The following is a 20,535-nucleotide window of genomic DNA, read 5'->3' on the forward strand; positions in this document are numbered from 1 at the left end:
GATTGTCTCTCTGAGTATGGCTGAGCTCTGTAAACTTCTGATTTCCCAATCACTATTGAGATACAAGGTCAGGAATTAAACGGTGACCTCAATCAGCTGTATGGAAAATGGAGTCCTCAGATAGAGAGGCAGCCTCTGGCACACTGACCCTGAATAGCACCAGGCATGCAAATATCTGGTTGGTGCAGCTGTCCTGGCAGGGCTAGGCACCTCTGGGTAAGACGTTCAAGGAAAGTAAAGATGCTCCAATATAAGTAACAGTAGGAAGCCTGTCTGGGGCAAGGGCTGAATACTCAGTGACTTGCTTCCAAGAACATGAAAAGGAAAAGCAGAGGAGCTCCTTGGCAGTGGAGAACCCCAACATACATCACCCTGGCGGGGGACTAAGATATATCTCACCTTGGAGAATCCATGTTGTAGAATGTGCCCTTGATATGATGTGACAAAAGCACTTGAAGGCTTGGAAGATGACCCAGTTTTTAAACACATGCCTTGTAAGCATGAGAACCTGAATTCAGTCCCCCAGAACTCATTTTAAGAGGGAGATGGGGAGGGGGAGGGAGAGGGAGAAAGAGAGGGGAGGAGGGGGAGGGGGGAGGGGGAGGGGGAGAGAGAGCGCAAGCCAGATACCAAGTGATAGCACATTGGTTGAGAACACTGACTGTTCCTCTAGAGGACCCTGTTCCACATGAAGCACCCTCATGGTGGCCCACAACTGTCTGTAACTCCAGCTCCTGGGATCTGATGCCCTCTTCTGGCCTCCACATCCAGGCAAACACCTACACACATAAAACACTATTATAGAAAGCCAGGCATGGTGGTGCATGCTTGTAATCCCAGTGCTGGGGAGGTGGACACAGGAAGATCACCAAGGCACTCTGGCCAGTCAGCCTCGCCTACATGATGAATTCCAGGCCAGAGAGGCACCGTGTCTCAAAAAATAAGTAAAGCATAACAACGACGCAGTGACTGTCCTCTGGACTCCAAGAGCACAACTGTGCACCCGCACAACAAGGGGCATTGATTTCTGTGGCCATCCTCCAGCTGAGCAAAACCCTACACAGACCTCAAGTGAGTGACCTTCATGCAAACACTCAATGCTCAAGTAGGGAAGACCTGCAAAACGATCACAGACAAGAATGAACTAAGGCACGAAGTTCTATCAGGAGGCATAGAACTGAGATACAGAGGGGCATGGAGAGAGAATGAGTGCCAACCTGCTAATGTCAGAACGCAGGGAAACGTGAAGTCCTGGTGATTGCCTCTTAGTGACAGGGCCCCCAAGGGCCTGTGATGGGGAGTCTCTGAAGTGGTTGTGCAATGGCTTAGATATAAATTGACACTCCCCACCTCCCGGGGGGGGGGGGCAAAATTCTTCACATGCTGTAGATTTAGTGCTCAGTGCAACATTCAGAAATACAGCTGCATTATGAGGATACTGATCATGGGTGGGTCTAACCCATTAGTGGATTCAGAATTGACTGGACTATAGAGAGGTGGTCAGCCATAGAAAGCGGGGCCTGATTGGGGAAAGAATGGTTTTCAGGTATGTCCCTTCTGGGTATTTATCATCCCAACTTCTTGCTCTTGGCCTCCTGGCTGTCATTATGTGACAGCATCCTCTCCCACACTCCTGCTACCATGATTTCTGAACCATCAGGCCACTGGGATCGAGCCAGTCAACCAGACTGAACTCTAAAACTGTGGGCTTGAAATACACCCTTTGGATATTTACGTCAATTATTCTGTCAAGGCCACAGGAAACTGACAGATACCGACTATAGTTCTATAGACTTTAAGAAAACTACAAAATGCTTACTAGAATGAGGAGTTATGTTAAACCCCGTTAACAACTTTCTCTTTTAAGAAGCACCACCAGGTCCCCATCCTTACCCAGCAAGCACTTTCTCCAAGCCATCTCCCCAGCCTGATGTTGGCATGTAATGGCGAGGCAAGACAAGTGCCTGGCGGCTCTGTGGCCAATGCAGCTGAGATGGTGAGCTCTAAGGTCAATGAGAGACTCTACCTCAAACACAGTAAGATGGAGAACAACACAGGAAGACACCCAATGTCAACCTCTGGCCATCACAGCTACACATCAGTGCAACATGCATGCAACACATACACACAAAGCAAACATCTCCAGCAGGATGGCAAAACAGGAGTCATTTTTTACCCAAATGCTTCCCTCTTCTTCGAGGCTGGAAAGTGTTCTCATGACTGTGGTGACCTGCTATTGGATGCCTGGTGTGTGGCGAGGCTGAGTGCACAGTGTGTTCCTTAGCACAAAACAGATGTGTCTGGCAATTTGCATAGAAATGGTGATAGTCTAGAGACATTGGGTTAAGGGGATGCAATATTTAAATGACCTTCACCTGATTCCTCTTTCTACAGTGCTGCTACCCGAAAGTTTAGAGACCCATGTGACAGACATTTCTACTGGTCAGTACCAATCTCTGGCAAAGGACTCCAACAGTGAGGGGCACACAGCAGGGGCTCCGAGTGTCAAAGGTAAAGCTCCACCCCTTCCTGCTCCACCATGTCACACACCCCCTCACGGGGAAAGGAAAAGACACAAGCCACTGCAAAGTTACAAATTTATTGGTCTGGAAATAAATACAAACATCTCATTAAGAAACTGCCCTGGAAAGACATGTACAATGGATTCTTGTCTGCATCCAGGCACCCTGGGCTGGATCCCTGATCTTTCTACACAAGGTCGGAGGAAGCCTCCATGGTAGGAGTTGGTGGATCAACTGAGTCTTTTGCCTCTCATGCCACCTATAGGGCGTGACTACCTTCCTCTAGCAACTCCAAGGTCCTGGAACTCCCCAGGCCTTGCTGACTGCCTCCCACTGGTCAGGTGTCTCTGATCTGATCACATTTCCTATAGGAGAGTCCAAGGTTAGCCACAGTGAGAATCAAAAGGCAGTAGTAGTACAGGGCATGGGCATTAGGCTGGCATCGCTTAAAAAGGCCAGTGCTACTAACCCAGTCAGCAGGAAGGGCAGGAAGAGGGGGCAGCAGGAGACGGAAGCGAGTTCCCATGGAATGTACAGATTCCCAAACCACCTTCTCAGCCCATCCCCCACAAGAGCACATGGTTCCCTCTGAAGATCCAGCAATGGTCCAGTTGGCAGACATTTAGCTATCAAGTTTAGAGCCAACCCCAGATGTCAATACTGGGAGACAAGGTTTGACTCAATCACACAAGATTCCAGGTCACAGGCTGGTGTTCACGGGAATCACACCCACCAGATTCTAGCACTTAGACCCTTATATTAGTCGCCCAATCTCATGCCTACTACATCCCCAGCCCTCCCCAGCCTAGAGACTCATCCCAGGCAAGGACCACTGTCACCTGCTAAGTTCTCTGTCTCAAAGAATGCAACTACAAATCACAACTCTCTTCCCCAGGGACAAAGGTATCACCCACTCATTCATACTGGGGGATGGGAGCCAGGGACAGTGGGGCAGAGCTGGAGTCTTGAACCATGGTGACACCCAATATTTGCTGGATCAATTTCTTTATAAAGCTAGGAGTTTGTTACCGGTCTCCCTTGCATGTTAAAAGGGTATCAGAGAAACAGGCTGCAGGGTTTCAGCATCCAGAACTCGAAAGCCAATTCCTTCATGTAAACTGTGTGGACTTGGTTTTCTTCTGTCTGCCCTAGATCCTGCCTCTTTTTCTCCCTATCCTGTTTTTCCTTCTTAAAATAAGGCGCCCAACTTCCCTGCCTTGCTCCCCTTTCAAATTAGAAATAAGTTTGTTTCCAGGAATGAGTTTAGTGGGGAGGAAACAGGAAGCAGAGGACTGGCAAAATGCCTGTGAACCAGGATGCTGGATCAGCCTGGGCTTGGAGCCAGGCAGTGTTACAGCTATGTGTTTCTTAGTTTTGGCAGTTTGGTGTCTGAGGGTAGAGAGAGGGGCCACCAGGCCACTTGTTAGCAGAACAGAACACTGAACTGCTTCTTGCCTTTGTCCACCACCACCCACTCTGATCCCCGGTGGCAGCCTGAACAGCCTGGGTCTGCCACGGCCAGAGTTCATTCTTACAAAAGCAGCTTTAGATTAATACGCATTAGCGCAGGGTGGTAGGCAGGGGTTGGGGGCTAAGGGAGAGACCACCAGTCCAGGATGACTGATGCACAGACTGCCTAGCAGGACACCTCCATGGACTTGGGCCCGGCATTGTTCCCGGTGGCACCCGAGTTGGGGGTGATGTTGAGACGCGCATCTTCGCTGGTATGGGAGCGGCTACGGGACCCCTCGCTGGTGTGAGAGCGGCTGCGGGGGCCCTCACTGGTATGGGAACGGCTGCGGGGGCCCTCCAGGGATGTGACACTGGAGCCAGAGGCTGTGCGGGACCGCATCAGGCGGGTCATGCTGGCAGAGGGCACTGGAAACACAGAAGACAGTGTGGTTAGGATACGGGAAGCCTCTACAGGTATGGAAAAATACACCTGTCTCAGTCATGACGCCGTTCTAAGAACCCAGCTGAGCATCACGTCTCTATTGCCTTCATCCTTGGGGCCATCTACTTTCTATGCCACTCACAAAGGGGACAGGAAGGCCTAGATATGGGAAAGGCATATAATGATCACATGGCAAAAGATCTGAGCCATTATCTAGGTCTGAATTAATATGTGCTTATTAGCTAGGTAGCTGCTGGGGTGTCATTCTCAAAACTTTCCTGTTCCTGTCTGCAAAATGAAGACCTTCATATGATCAGGTAACCTCCTCTGCAATATACTATCAGTAGGCAGGAGAACATGGAGGCCAGCAAGGCTAGTCTCTGCACAGGAAGTCCCAGGAAGGACGCAAGGTCTTACCACATGGTTCCTGTGGAGATGTTAGCAGTCTGCCTGCCTTCTGAAATTCTGCTAGCTCCCAAACCCTAACAAGACCCAAACTGCCCATGCCACAGCAGGTAACTGACAGAATTGGACAGAACATAATGACCCTCACCTTATCTGGGGTTGCAGTGTTTCCCCCAAATTCATGCCCACTTGAAACCTCAGAATACGACCTTGTTTGGAACACTTAATTTAGAGATCTTTAGTTAAGATGAGGTCATTCTGGATTAGGCTGATTCCTAGTCCAAACGCTGTCCCCACAATAAGAAAACAAGAGAGGACCAGGCCCGTATGGATGGAGGAGACTGGCAGGATGCAGCCACAAGCCACAGAAGGCCTCTGGTTGATGCAGCCAGCAGAGTCCAGCAGGCAAGAAAAGGTCTTGCAAAGTGAGCCCAGCCCAGGCCACATCTTGACCTCAGACCTGCAGCCTCCGAATTTGTGGGGAAAATTTAAGTGTCCTATCTGGAGGAATCTCTAGGGGCACTCATTGGGGTGACTAGTGTCACACCCTAATGAAACAGTGCCCTAGAGCAGACACCCAAAATTGGATTAGTCCTCTATCAGTGGAATTCCCTCCTTAAAGAATCAGCGTTGTTATTACTTCTGGTTCTCTCTCTCTCTCTCTGTCTCTCTGTCTCTCTCTGTCTCTCTCTGTCTCTGTCTCTCTCTCTCTCTCTCTGTCTCTGTCTCTCTCTCTCTCTCTCTCTCTCTCTCTCTCTCTCCTTTTTTTGCTTTGTTTTGTTTTTGAGTAAGGTTCTGTTTAGCCCAGGCTGGCCTCCAACTCTCTATGTGGCTGAGTTGACCTTGAACTCACTCGTGATCCTTCTGCATCCCAAATGCTGAGATTACAGGGGTGTGCCACCACATAACAAACAGCCTATTTTTAATTCAGAAAGAATCGGGGTCAGTGCACATCTGTGGCTCATATGTTTTTCACCCCGAGTCTCTATTTCTCCACCCAAATCCGTGAGTCCTGATGACCTCACCAGGAAATGACAACTTCCCAGGACACCAGACACACAATGGACTAGTCCTGTGAGCCCAGCATCACAGGCAGGAACCTCCTCCTTTGACAAAGCCTTTGGGCCTGTGGCTCTTCCCATTGTCTCTCCAAGGGAAGAGATTCCTATTATCTTCCATGGGAAGCTTTGTCAGACTGAACTGGGGGACAGAGGTGAGACAAATTTGGAGAACAACCAAGGCCTAGCTTTCGATTCTTTTCCTCCCAGAATACACAGCAAACAGGCTGTGATCCACACCCTGCAAGGGAAACCAGACTGCCCAGCTCTTCTCCCCCCTTTCTACCAGGGAAAGCATGATGGATGGAGGGGTGTCCACAAGCAAATGTGTTCCATTGGTGAGGGACAGCTAGAGATGCGGACCTTGTCGGAGGCACTCACATCAGAGGCTGCCTCACTCCATCTTGCTGGGAAGCAAGTGTGGGTGAAGGCCCATGGGGAAACTGTAGGGCTTCACCAAATAGGCCCATCCATTTCTAAATGAGTGGGTAGTGCGGGGAAGAAAGCGTGAGCTTCGACTTTTCCAGCTAAGAAGGATGCATGGATGGGTAACTCTGAGCGGTAGGCAGGAAGAGTGGACCGCTTTGACACATAACTAATGTGTCAGTCAACCAATGCCAACCAAGGCTGCTGCCCAGCCGAGCCTGGGAGTCCCGGTCACAGCTTGGCATTTCTGAAGAAAAGAGGCTGCATGAGTGACCAACTCCCTCTAAGCTTGAGGCAGGAAGAAAGAAGTCCCTGAAGCCGGCTGCTCTGCCCTTCAGTTCCCTGATCTAGCAAAGAAGCATTATGCCTTTGGTCTCAGGCACTCTGGTCTCCCTCTTACATGGAGCTGTAGCTTCATCAGCCTTCCACAAAAAACCTCTCGGTGGCCTGCTTACCCCCTCCCTTGTAGTATTATTGTGATGGCGCAAAAGGAGAGAAAAAAGAAAGACTTACTAATCTTTCCTACCCACCTTTGCTACAACTCTGGTCTCTTGAGCAAGCGTGTAATCAAAATTAGGGGCATTCCTTGTTCAGCTCTTGGTCACTATTTCTTTTTTCCGGGGGCGAGGGCGGTGCTTAAAGGGATAGTTCTAGCCTAGTATAGTGGTTCCTGCCCTATAATCCTAGCACTTGGGAAACTGAAGCAGGAAGATTATTACGAATTCAAGACCAGCCTGACCAATACGGATATTCTGTCTTACTCCTGCCCCAAATAATCTTTAAATGTTTCTCACGTAAAGCTAAATAAATGTCAGCTCTTCTGTTCACGCGGACATAATGACATCTCATTTAACAGACTGGATACACGATGAGGTCTCCTGAGACCACACTGCCCAGACGCCATCACCGTCTTAGTTTGTGTCACCAGGCTGTGTGATGTGTGCCGCATGATAACCAAACCGTTACTGGCTCATTCCTCATTTAGCCATGCATGCTTGTGAGGACTCCTTTCTCAGACTTGCCCCGCACTTAAGAACTAAAGGCAACCAAGATGACAGATTCCCCTCCCTCACTGGCTGTGACATTACCACCCCCACACCTGCCTAGTGCCCAAGGTGTCATACTCACTGTAGCCCATGCCCTGCACAAAGTACTTGAAGGCTTCAGCAAGCTTGGCAGGCTGTAGGAGAGAGAGAGAATATGAGGTCAATGGCTGGAGGTCCAGACCACCATGGGCCACCTGTAGCTGAAAGCCAGAGCTCTGCCCAAGAGGAAGCCTCCACACGTAGACAGGAAGAACATAGAAGCCAAGGAAAAACCAAAGGGATGGCTACGAGGACCAGAATCAGGAACAAACATCTCTAATCTGCCTCGTGGCTAAAAAAAAAAAACATCATCGATAAGTTACAGGACTTTCTGCGTCAATATCCTCAGCTGCATATAGAGTCAAATCATTCTCTGTGCTCAAAGCCCAGTGTCATGAACCTGCTAGGGACTCTGCAGAACTCCAGGAAACCCAACATCAGTCTGACAAGGCCAGTGTTCCTAGGTGCACACGACATAGATGAGCAGATTGGGTGGCAACGGCCTACCCAAAGACCAGAGCTAGTAAGTGAGGGTCATATGGATGAACCAGTTCCTCCACGCCAGGAACTCTGTGCTTGAGATGCTTCACAGTGGGTTGATGGTGAGATGGTTGGGTGAGTCGAAAGGACAGTGATGGGGAAATATCAATGGAAAGAAGGAAGGGTAGAAAGAATGGAGGGAGGAGGGAGGATGGAGAAATGAAGGGGAGGATGGAGGGGTAGAGAGACGGAGGGAAGGGCAAAGAGATAGAGATGGAGGGAGGGGGGGAGGGAGGGAGGGAGGGAGGGAGGGAGGGAGGGAAGGGAGTATGAAAGGAGGAAGGGAGGGAGAAATGGAGGGAAGGATGGATGAGGTGATGGAGGAAGGGAGAGGTGGAAGAGAGAGATGAGGAGATGGCAGGAAGGAGGGGAGAGAAGATATGAAGGAAAGAAGGATGCAGAGGCGGAGGAAAGGACAGAGGGAGTCCGGAAGGAACATGGAGAAGGAAGCAGAGAAGAACAGGTTGGAAGAAAGGAAGAGGCACAAAAGGTCAGAAAGTTCATTGATGGATGGATGAAAATGGGATTGATGGGTAGAGAAAGGAAGGGGAGAAAGATGGATGTGAGAAGAAAAGGAAGGAAGGAAGGGAGGAAGGAAGGAAGGATAGAAGAAAGATCAAGGGAATGGATGGCTAGAAAGGTGGATGGCTATTATCACTAGCTGGGTTAACTAGGCTGTCTTTGGATAAATAAACAGGCAGTGCCAGGGCCACCTCCAGAGCCACTGTTTCCTCTGCAGGACCCATTCAACCTAACTGGAGCCAAGGAGATGTCACCAAGGACACATCTGTTGTCATCCCTTGATCTGAGCTCAGGAAACCACTGCCCAGTGGCTCACTCTCCTCCCAGACAGAGACCATGATTCCTCACCCTGCACCTTCGCCAACTCCTGCCACTCCTCAGCAAGGAGGCAAAGAGCCTGGGTGACATTTAGCTATGCAAAAGCTGCCCCCTGGAATCTTGGAAGACTCCAAACAATGGCAAAGCAAGGTCTGACTGTCCTGTAGAGAGAAAGGACTTCCGTTCAGGATGGACCAATTCCAAATGAGAAGAGAGGGCCAACTGAGCACCCCTGGCCACTGTTACCATAGGCAACATTTCCTTTTCTCCAGCCTCGGTTTCCTCTTAGGCTGCTGAGCTGAAATGCCAGCTCCTCCAGCCTCTGAGAACTACAGCAAAGGTGTAATCTCAACAGCCTTGAGAAAGTCTTTTGCAGACACCCTGCCCTGGAAGGGACAGTGGGCGGGGTTACAGGGGAATCAGGCTTGAGGCTCAGTTCCCACCAGTGTTTAAATAGTTTCAGTCTAGACCCAGGCTAGATCTGCCCTGGCTGCAAACAGATAAAGAGAACAGGGAGCAGGCCAAGGACTGGAGGAAGATGAGCAAACAAGGTACACAGATGGAGGGATACAGGTTCCCACACACGTGAACACATGTGCACATAGGCATGTGAATTTACATGTGCACATACAGGCACACATATGCAACTCTCATGTGCAACATGCATGCATACATGCATGCATATATATTATATATATGATGTACACACATACATATGCATGTAAAACACATTTATATGTTTTGGTTGTTCCTCTATTCTGGACTTGAGCTCCCAGTGGGCCCTGGCTAAGGCAGGACAACCAAGATTCTGACCCCATGGCCAAACCAGGTCCATCTGGCAAATCTCTTAAGCCTACTGACCTCAGGGTCACCCAATCCCCAAAAGCTGCTAGATGGGGATCTAGTGAATCCACAATATTTATAAAGCACATTTTTATGAAGAATATATGCAGAAACTGCCACAGGATGCCACACAGAGGGGGGAGGAAAAGGGAGCTCTCGGGCCACGAAGGCACACGTACCCCACCAGTGGGAGATGACAGGTGTTGAGTGAGAAAGCCACAGTTTCACCCACCTGAGAGATCTGTGGGAGGCCGCCACAGTCTGCCATCTAGAAAGGAAGGAGGCTGGTTAGCACCAAACACCTAGGGCATAACTGCAGTGATCTGTGCTCTGTGAGACTGATCCCGGGATCACCCACCCGACACGGCTCTGGGTGGGTTGATTGTGGTTGGGTGATGCTGTTGACTGTAGCCCCTTATCCTCCTTGGCAACTACTCCTTGAAGCTTACACACAGGCCCCATAGACCACTCCATTTAACCCCTGAAAGCATACAGGGCTCAACTGTGCCGTTTTGGAAGCCAGGGTGGCTTATGGAACTTCAAGATCCCAGCCTCCAGAGTACACCCAGTGGGGAGATCCTCAGGATGAGCCTGAGCCTGTGACACAACCCAGACACAGATGCCACACACAGGTGCCTTTGGGTGTGCAAACAGCCCTGACTGCAGGCTGTGGGGTTTCTGCAGACCCCTAACCCAGCACCAGGGAGCAATCACACTGAGCTCAGGAGACGTTGCTGGAGGAGGCTTCTCTGGCCTCCCAGCTTCTCACTGCACAGGGGTGTGGTACAGCCCACTGGTACAGATAGCCTCGCCCCATCCTAGGAAAAGGAGACTCTTGTCCTGTGCTCCCAGTCTATCTTCCCCCAGCTGCATGGACAGAAGTGTGTAGAGCCCTGCAGTCTAGTCCCCAGGATGGACCACTTCGCTTTGCAGCCTCAGATCGGCTCCAAGCTTGCTTGCTTCCTTAACTAACACCCTATCTCCATGTTTCCCTTCCTTCCTCCCTTTCAGAGACAGGGTCTCAAAGTATGGTCTGGGCTAGCCTAGAACAGGCTGTGTAGCCTAAGAGAGCCTCAAACTTGAGATTCTCCTGCCTCTGCCTCTGGAGTGCTGGGATTACAGGGTTATTATGCAGGACACCCAACTCCATATCCTTATTTTTATGACTCTAACATCAGTTCTATGTGTCAACAAGCTTAGCTCAGTTCCAAATACATGTGGGGGCTCTAAGCCATGCCAGCTGCAGCCTCCACTGTTGCTCATACCTTGAGCAGGGTGGTCTTCGTGGGGTCCAACTTGGAGTTGCATTCCACCTGAACAAGGGCAAAGACTAGGTAAGTATTTGACTCACAGCCAAAGTCGAGAGTGTTCTGTTCTCCCCTCTACTCTGCCCCACCATCTTGAAACACCAGCGTTCCTTCAGCCATGAAGAAAGAAGGTGGGCTTTGGGTTGTTAAACACTTGGGGGTTTGCAGCCTGGCCCTGCCATGACTAGCGCTGTGACCTGGAGACAAGTCAGGGTACATCCAGCTCTGTGGCACACTGTAGAGGCAGAGCGAGGCAGTCTGGTCTCTGAGTAACAGTTTCATGTCACACATCTCCCCAGGTGTGGGATTGTCAGAAAGCAGGCATCCTCTCCATGCCTCCCTAGTACTGCAGGTGAGAATTAGAGGGTAAACTGAGGGAGAAAGCTCTGCCTGACCAGGCTGCCAGCCTCGATCTTCTGCTAAGTGGAAAGGCCCAGCTGCTGCTGAGACTGAGGGAGAATGCTTAGCCATGACACCTAGCCTTAAGCCTGCCATGGAGATGAGGCACCCACGGACAGCAGGTGGGCGGGGTAGGCAGATGGCCAGGCAGTCGGGACTGGTGGCCACACTGAGAAGCTGGCCTGAGCTCTGCCCCAAGGCTGGCATGGCATTTAAACAGTGTCCTTGCATTGGGAGGGGAAAGCAGGGGGGACTCATACAGGTGAGCACCTGGGGCCTGCTGAACTGATACATACCACAGCATCCACGGCAGGAGAGTTGTCCCCAACCACCAGCAGAGCAGGGCACCTGCACAGGACAGGGAAAGAAGAGTCATCCCAGGATCCTTTTCCGGGGTCTTACACAGACTCTGGGCTGCAGCAGGAGTCTAAAAGGCTGCTTAGGTTTCCTAGCACCCTTCGCACCTCTATGGCCCTTTGCTAGCTAGCATCCTCTGCTTTGAACTTTGAATAGGATGGGCTAGCGGTTACTTATACCTCCGTATAAAATTTCAGCCCAGTGATTCCTGTATCTTAATGCTTTCATTCCAAAGCACCCTCTGCCTGGGGAAAAAGGAACAGGGATTTTTCAGAAGTTAAGATGGACAAAAAAAAAATGTCTGGCATAAACGACTAAGAAAATGACATATGCCACGTTCACAAGCATCCAATAGCATGGCACACACGGAGGACCACAGCAAGACACCATCACTGCCGGTGGAAGGTGTTAGTCACAACGATTGACTGCTAGATATACAGGACTCTCTCATGTCAGGTCCTGTGTCTTTCATCTCTAGGCTTTGGGAAGCACAGCCTAACTTGGCCATGGGTGTTGAACATGCTTAACAAAGGTGGTGGCCAGCCTCCTGATTCGAAAGTTCCAATTATGACCACACACTCCCTGACCCAGTGGTGACTCCAGCTACACAAGGAGAAGTTCAAGTCAGATCCCTTGGGTAAGACGTAGACAGCCGTCTCTACCAAAGTGTCCGGCCCTAAGGTGGCATTTCTCACACCCAGCAGAAGCCTGCACCAGCAGCCCTGCATGAAGCATGGCAGCCTGGCAACACAGGGGAAGGAAGCTACTCACTGCAGGGTGACGGTGTGGGTTCCAGGCATTGGCCGCTCAATCTCCAGGTCCCGTCGGCTGCAGACAACATGCATATGGTTAGCACTGGCAGACCTGCCCCAGAAGCCACTCCCACCATAGCCCATTCTAGATGAACACCCATAACATAAGTTATCTTTATGAGGTCACATAGCTCTCAAGACCCCATGGCCATGTAGTGTCCATAGAAGTGATTAAGAACCCACAGGTCTCATCTGTTTCTAGCAAAACCTTCCTATCTTGCCTGAAATTTATTATCAGTATTAATATTATTCTACAGGAAAACAAATCAGGTCCTCACTAGAGATCCCTGCGCCCCCCCCCCCCGCTAGAGCCCCCACCTATCATTGCAAAAACTTCAGATTGGCCTCCCAGCACCCCTCCACTCCTAACTTAAAGCTGCCCCCAGCAGCACTGAAGCCTCAACACAAGAGACCATCTCTAAAACTCGAACCTGCTCTCCATGTGTTCCCAAGCCTGCACTGGTGTCCCGCTCTGCTAGCAGAGGTCCAGTGTGGACCCGGTCCCTGCCTCTCTGCCCTCTGAAACTCTGAGACCTTCAGACCAAAGCTAGCACTGCAGGATTCAAATCACACTGTGCCACTTCCTAGCTGTGTGACCTTGGGAAAAGAGACTAAACCTTTCTGTGCTTTTGTCTCAGTAACAGCCCCTTTCCATCGGCTGCTGTGCGGGGACCAGTTCACTCCTGGGATTCCCACTGTCCAGCCAGGAGCCCATCTCCCTCTTCTTGGTACCCAATTGCATCTTCAGACAGCTGTGAGAATGCCACAGGTCCCCTCCAGATGCTGACAGGATTGTGGAAAGGGCACCAAAGTCCATCAGAGATGCTAAGTTCATTACAAATGCAGACTCACTTCCAGGAGGTTAAGTTAAGGCACTGTCCTAGGTTACAAGTATGCAAGGCTCACTCCTGGTCCCTGTGCTGGGAGCGTAGCAGTGGTACCTCTGCAGGATGAGGGAGTGCATGTTCCAGAGCCTTGACTGATGCTAGTGACCCTGTGTAGTCCCCTCCCCAGGAAAACTCCAAACAAGCACCTCATCCATTATCCTCAGCTGGACAGACTCTCTCTTCCCAGCAGCCTCCAGGGTTCTGCATTCCCACAGCGTTTTGCTCCGTTGCCCAGGTCTACTCCACAGCAGCTTTTACTCTGAGTCAGCCTCGGGCACATGCCTCAACTCTCCACCCCGATGGCTCAGCTGCATCCCTCTCAGGCAGATCCTGGCAGAGCTCACTCAGTGCCATTGTCCTCTAACCTACTAAGCTGCACAGCCCTGACCTTCGCTTCCACCGCGGACCTGCTGCAGGAGGCGGATGAGGACCCCAGGCTGACATGGCCGAGCCCATTCCTGCGCAGGGCCCTTACCTGTTGTAGGCACTGATGAATAGGTGCAGGTTGCTGGGGTTCATGTCGTTGAGGATGTGCTGGCGGTAGGTGTGCACCACCTCCACGTTGTTATGCATCTCCTCCTGTGGAGACAGAGGGGAGAGTGAGGAAGGCTTGTTGCCGCTCGCTCGGACCATGGGGATAGGGAGAGAGAACACAACTGAGGCAGAGACACTGTGATTGTGATTGGTGGTGACCAGTGCAGACCGCTGAGTGACGGCCCCTGGCAGCCAGAAGGAGCCCACCAGGGAGGTCTAGCTTTCCTTCTGGAGCCTCAGCTAAACTCAGGGTTCCTGCTCCATGGTAGCCCTCAGAGCCAACTGCCCCTGTCACTTAGGAGGATCAGAAGGTCATTTTGTCAGCAAGCAGGCCAAGCCATGAGAAAAAGACATCCTGGGGGAAAATGAGCTGAGGAATCTGATCAAAATAACAGCTCAACTTGGGGGCATCAGCCAGCCTCAAGGGACCTGAGGACACTCTGAACTACGTGATGATAATCTCGGGCTGGCCTAAGCCATCTCAGTGACAAGCCTAGGGTGACACCAAAGCAAACTAGGGTGTTTCCTGCTACCCTGAATCTCAGGAGGGCATCAAAGTGCCATCACATTCATTAGCTCAGAGCAGAGAATGCTCCGTCAGTAAGCAGAGCACTCCCGAGTCTGGGCAACCAAGGGGTTTTCCAGACATTGAACTTGAATGTGAGCCAAAAGTACAACCTCTCTCAGGGCTGGTGGCTCTGGCTGAGGTCAGATATGTGACAGCAGACAGAGGCAGAGGCCAGGCCTGCCACCAAAACACTACAAGGATGCCTTCTCTGCCTTCAGCCCATGTAAGAACCAGGCAAGGGCAGAGGCTTAGGGGAATGGATGCTGTAGCCAAACTCACAAGTTCAAATCCCAGTCACACTTCTGGGTTGGGAGATCTTACAGGAGTCATTCAGCCTCTGGTCTAAATTATCCCACCTCAAACTGGAATGAATGTCTGGTCACAGAGCTCCTAAGCCAATTCTATGAGCTAATCCCTGGCAAATACTGGGGACAGAGCCCCACATAGACATGGAGCTAATCTCAGAGACATGAACACTACAGACCCCATTCATAATGACCCCAAACGATTACAAATTAAGGCCCAACAAAGGTCAACAGAAAAGCTATGGTATGTTCACTGAGTGAAATATTACCAAGTACCAAATGGATGATGGCGTCCAGAAACATAAGTAGATTCTAAAATAATCATGCGAAGGGGGAGAGGCCCCAGCAAGTAGAGTAGTACGGGATTCACAGACAAATCTAGAGTGACAGAGAGCAGCCCAGAGGGTGCCTGGGAGGAGTGTAAAAAGGTTTGAGGACATGGGTGTGTGTGTGAAGGATGCTTCCACTATCTCAGCTGCTCTGATGGCTGACAGATTTGTGCAAATGCATGCTGCACATTGTGCTTCAACAGGAACAGGTTATCAGGAAGCCCCGCCCCTGGCTGAGGAGCTATTGGCTCTTGATGGCTGCTGGAGGGAAGGAGGAAATCTGTTTTCTTCAGCAATGGTGCCCCAGGTAAGCTGTCCATGCCAGCGGATAACCCTATACTATGGCTCATACCAGCAGCACCAGAAAGATTCAGTGATTTTTAAAACACACATTTAGTCAGGAGGGAAAATCTGGGAGGAGCTGGAGGGGAAGGACTCGGGGTATACATTTGATCAAAAGACATCATACACATGCATGAAATTCTCAGAAGGGGGTGGGTAGAAAAACGGTATGAATGGCTTGCTGGCTGGGCATCAATATTTCATGATCATTCCCAGACCTCAGACTGGGTCACCCCTTGATTGATTGTGTCTTGGATGTACCACCTGCCCATGTCGCCCTGTGCTGAGAGCCATATGGTTAACTGCTCGGCGGGGACATCAGGAAGCCCACAGCACTCACCTTGCCGAAGAGGTGGGACACCACCATGTCTGGCAGGGCTTGGGTCCATCCTGAGATCTGTGGAGGGTAAACAAAGAAAAATTGGCAACTAGGACTCAACAGCAGAGACAGAAAGTCAGCCAGCCTGGGGCCCTGAGGGCAGAGTGACATCTGGCTCCCTGAGCCTGATGCAGGTCTCCATGACATCCTGGCCAGAGCTTGACTCTGGGATGTGTGCCATAGACCCATTTAGTAAAGGCTTGCTCACTAGCTTAGTACTATTGGGGTAAGGGGGACCCTTTAAGATGTTGAGGTCCACAGTAGGCCACCTGGAGTAGTTTTGTTTATTTTTGCCCCCAGCCACTGCGATGGCATACTGTCTCGCCATAGGGACCAAATCCTCCAAACTGGTGAGCCCACACAAGCCCGTTCTCAGCAGAAGTCGGTTACCTCATACATCTTGGATATCACACATCTGTTTGTGTGGCAGTGCGGCTCCTGTCTCTGGTCCCCTCCTGAACTTACCAGGCCAGGCCTGACTTTCCATCCAGTTCCTTCCTCTTACAGCCCACATCAAGGACACACAGCAAGTGGGATGTGACCACAGCCCAGCTAGGCCAAGTTTTCCCTGCTCCCACAGCTCATCAGGTGCTCAGCACAGAGGCCCCACCCCAACACAGTGATCTCCTTATCCACAGCGCAGGGTCCACTCAGCCCCAACTACTCCTTCACCATCTCCTAGTTTCTCCTCTCCATCCCAGTTTCTCGTCTATGAAGTCTTTGAATTCATTAATTACTTCCCACACCACCTCCCAAACGACTGTATACAGCAGGATCTGAAAACATAGCAGTATGCAGATGGTGCTCAATAAATGTTCAGATCATGACATAAAATCCAAACCACTAGTTTACACAACAGGAACTGTATAAATGCTATACGTACACTGTAGGTGCTCTACAGATACGGCAAATACCACAGGTAGCCCTGATTGGGTAGAGATGGTTAAGGAATTTGAGCATTTGACCTGCGGTCCTGGACTGGCCTAATGGCTACCTGCAGCTGCTGAGCACTGGGCTGGCTGAAGGCGTCTCTCATCTATAACTGGAGGTGTTAAAACCCATGTCATCAGGATATAAGAGGACTCCCACAGTAAGGATCCGATAAGGCAGCCAGGTATCCCAGGCTCTGACATTCACGTCTGGCATACCAAAGGATACGCAGGTTGCCCTTCAAGGCCAGAGGGACAGACATGGGGAATTCATTAAAACCAAAGCATATCTCGGCCGGAGGCCAGTGCCCCAGCCCTCCCTGCTGGGCTCAGAACAGCTGAGCAGCATCCAAGTGGACCTAAATGGAATGTCCCTTTCTCAGCTGGAAAATAAAATAAAAACCAGGGAGGATGCTTTGCTCCTGACTGCCTTACAGGCAGGGACAGGCCTATCCATGCTTCAGGAAGAATCCCAGCATCTTGCAGACAGGAAGGGGGTGGGTAAGGGTCGTGCCCTCTTCCCCAGCAGCTGCCCAAACTAACAAAACCACCATTCCAAATGAGAGAGCAATCACTCCAGCCTGAGCAGCTTTGTCCCACCCTGATCAGACATTTCTCCCTATCCTTGGCAGATGCTGGGGACTTTACAGAAAAAAAAGGAAAGCAATCATCACTTAAAAACAAAAATCAACAGGATCAAGCAGCCAGGGCAGAGTGACTTAGACCTTCTGAGCAGCAAATGGTTGCTAGCCTAAACAAAGCTGAGGAAGGTTGCTCTCTGTGCAGTTAAACAGAGCTAAGGAAGGTTGTTCTCTTGGGCAGTAGGGAAATAGAAAAGTGGGGCCCAGAAGGTGCTCTCCTGGTGGGGGAGGCTGTGACCCCATCTGCCTGCCCTGCCCAGTCTCACCTTGGAGGCTGCCCAGTCCATCCAGCCTTCAGCACAGGGGTTCACATTCATGAGCACGAGGCCCTCCACCATCTCAGGGTTGTTGAGCTGTAATTGGAGACACAATGTGAGATACAACCAAGAGATAAAACTATTGAGGCCTTGAAGCCAATCATAGGAGAACCTTGCAGCCGCTGTTAATGGCTCCCTGACACAGTCAGAGCAGAACTGAGGCTTGGTCAAAAGTGGATGAGGTCCTCAGAAGAGCAGGAGGAAGAAGCCATAGAAGAAGAAAGAACACACTCACACTTGGAGGACCTGCTGATCAAGTCCCTTCACCTCACAGAGCCTCCGCTTCCCCAGATGCCCAACGGTGCAATGGCCAAGCCACGCTAAGTGAGAAGGTCCCAGAAATGCCCTGTGACTCTGTTATCTGGAATGCCTATGTATTTAGGACTCCAAGACCATCCCAGCATCTACTTGAAGCTGATGCCCAAGCTGATTTGCACTTTGACGGTATGTCTGAGCATCATCGAGGCACTGCACTTTAGCAGGCATCAAAATACCTTGGGTTGAAGGACATGAGTCACTTTAAGGTAATTGGCAAAGGCATGAAAGGATACCCACAGTGCTGGCAATGGGCACTGCCACATTCTCATGTGGCTGACTCTTATTTAGACTCCATTAGGATCCCAGGGGACCTGGGTCACGAAATTCTGAGATAAAACATTGCAGGATCAGAGGATGCTGTGAGTGCGAAGCCATCCACATTTCCTGCTCAGTGAATAAGACCGGTGACCAAACGCCCTGTCTACTGTGGCATTTCAGCTCCAGAAAAACCAAAGCTGTTAGTATGAATGCATGAGAACACAAGAACAGGTACCCATGTAGCACATGCCACAAGAGGCCCTAGTGCCTCTTGCTGGGGAAATGGAAGTGGGTTTTTTGATGCTTCTCAAATTTCATTTATTTATTTATGTGTGTGTCTGTGTGAGTGCCACATACATGAGTGTGCAAGTATACACACCCAGCATAATCATGCAGAAGCCAGGGCAAGGCACAGGTGTTTATCTCTGTTGCTCTCCACTGTGTTCCTTTGAGACAGGGTCTCTCATCAAATAGGAAGCTCGTCTTTTAGGCTAGGCTTGCTGGCCAGACACCTCTCCAGAGTCTCCACCTATCTCTACCCCATACCCATGCTGAGGTTACAGGCACCTACAGCCACGCCTATCTTTCACATGGGTTCTGGGGATTCGAACTCCAGTCCTCAAGTCTCCATGCCTGCATAGCAACATTCTTTCCTACTAAGCTAGCTCCCTAGCCCCTAAGTAATTTTTTTTAAATGCAATTTTACAAATTGTAGAGGAACTTACTGCAAAGCGGGTCAGGATGTAGGCACCAGCTCCTGTCCCCATGCCAATGACACTCTTGAGCCTAGAAACAAAGGAACATTCAGGTCACCAAAGGGAGATGTGATGGAGCCCCTGCCTACCCCAATAAACTGCCCTCACCTACTCCTAAGAGCTCCGCCCCTTAGATATCTTTGCTGAGAATGCCAACAAGTTCGCCCATGCCATGAGAGGCAGGTTGCACTGATGTGCCCTCCAAGTCCAGAGCTGTGACCTTGGGAGCCTCATCCCTCTTGTTCCTTTTCCCCTTGCTGCAGCTGGCCAAGGCTCTGAGATGCCTAGCGTTTACAGGAAGGTCCATTAAGATGATGGTTACCTCACCCCACTCACAAGCTTTAGTCTGGATGCTAAAACTCGGAATGAGAACAAATTGGGCCAGAACCATGGGGTTTAACCCTAGGCGAGGCTGCAGTGAGAAAAAAAAGGGAGCTTGCCAGGGCAGCAGGAGAGTCTGGAGAGAGAAGCCAAGCTCCCACCATTCCAGAATGTTCCATGGGATCAGAGGGCAAGGACAGAGTGGGCATTGGGGCCACTCAAGAAGCAAGACTACAGTCAAGGGACACAGAGCGGGGGCCAAGCTGGGGGAAACAGTGGGTACAAGCTGCAGCAAGCTCCTTTCTGGACTCATCTGAGAACTCTGACCTGCATTTTAGTGGTCAGTCCAAGGAAGAGAAGGAGGCCGGCAGCTGCCCTGCTGACCAAGCTGACAACCTTAGAAGAGACTCCCTCGCTCTTACCCAAACTGGTGAAGGACTCCAGGAAGCATTTCAGCCAGCTGATCCATTGAGGGGTACATGTACCTGTGGGAGACATGGCAAGGCAGATCTTGAGAACCCAGACCCCTCGAAGAAACAAGTTATCCATACCAGGATATTCTGAAAGCCCAGACACCAGCTGTCCCCTCCACAGAGCAACACAAACATGACATATCACACCTCGGCATCCACTGTCTGAGGACACCGCACCCTAATCCTGCAGCTTCCTCTGTCCTGATCCTACACGACTCTTCTCAGCTACTTGGGAGCTCCTTGGCCATCTAGACTCACAAAGTGGCTAAGCAGAAGATCTATCCTATCTCTGATGAGCTGGGAACCGATATGACACAGATCACATGGCATTTCACAACTGTGACCTCAGGAAGAAGGATCTAGAACAAGTGTGAAGAATCTGAACCCATGAAGTAGTTCATGGGTTGGGTACAGAGGTCAGGTTCTCTGTGAGGAAAGGAGCCTATGGCAGCCTAGCAGATAGACAGTAAGAGACTCATGAGTCAGCAGAAAAGAGTGTCATGGGTGACGTGAGCTAGGAAAGGACACCAGGGAGGACATGGGTGCTGGGAGGACATGCCAGCAAAGGGATCCACTCTGTTCAAGTGGTCAGGAAGTGCTTCCTAGAGGAAATGATGCTGAGACAGTGCCAGAGCCCAATGGGGGATGGATCCTAGACAGGGAACGTATATGGAGGACCCTAAAAGAGCTG

General features: G+C 50.7%; 1 protein-coding gene across 1 annotated transcript in view; it reads right to left on the minus strand.

Moving 5' to 3' along the window:
- Positions 1 to 2,583: 2,583 nt before the first annotated feature.
- Positions 2,584 to 20,535, minus strand: part of Ndrg1 (N-myc downstream regulated 1) — a 47,982-nt gene continuing 30,030 nt past the window's right edge. The window contains exons 6-16 of the mRNA XM_006980319.4: positions 19,794 to 19,856; positions 19,021 to 19,081; positions 17,669 to 17,755; positions 15,794 to 15,850; positions 13,851 to 13,954; positions 12,448 to 12,504; positions 11,616 to 11,667; positions 10,879 to 10,926; positions 9,846 to 9,881; positions 7,434 to 7,485; positions 2,584 to 4,400 (exon numbers count right to left, since the gene is read on the minus strand). Coding sequence (XP_006980381.1) covers positions 4,159 to 4,400; positions 7,434 to 7,485; positions 9,846 to 9,881; positions 10,879 to 10,926; positions 11,616 to 11,667; positions 12,448 to 12,504; positions 13,851 to 13,954; positions 15,794 to 15,850; positions 17,669 to 17,755; positions 19,021 to 19,081; positions 19,794 to 19,856 — 859 coding nt within the window. The 3' untranslated portion in view covers positions 2,584 to 4,158. The remainder of the gene's footprint in view (positions 4,401 to 7,433; positions 7,486 to 9,845; positions 9,882 to 10,878; positions 10,927 to 11,615; positions 11,668 to 12,447; positions 12,505 to 13,850; positions 13,955 to 15,793; positions 15,851 to 17,668; positions 17,756 to 19,020; positions 19,082 to 19,793; positions 19,857 to 20,535) is intronic.

This window comes from Peromyscus maniculatus, chromosome 20 (assembly GCF_049852395.1).
Source record: "Peromyscus maniculatus bairdii isolate BWxNUB_F1_BW_parent chromosome 20, HU_Pman_BW_mat_3.1, whole genome shotgun sequence".
Lineage (NCBI taxonomy): Eukaryota > Metazoa > Chordata > Mammalia > Rodentia > Cricetidae > Peromyscus > Peromyscus maniculatus.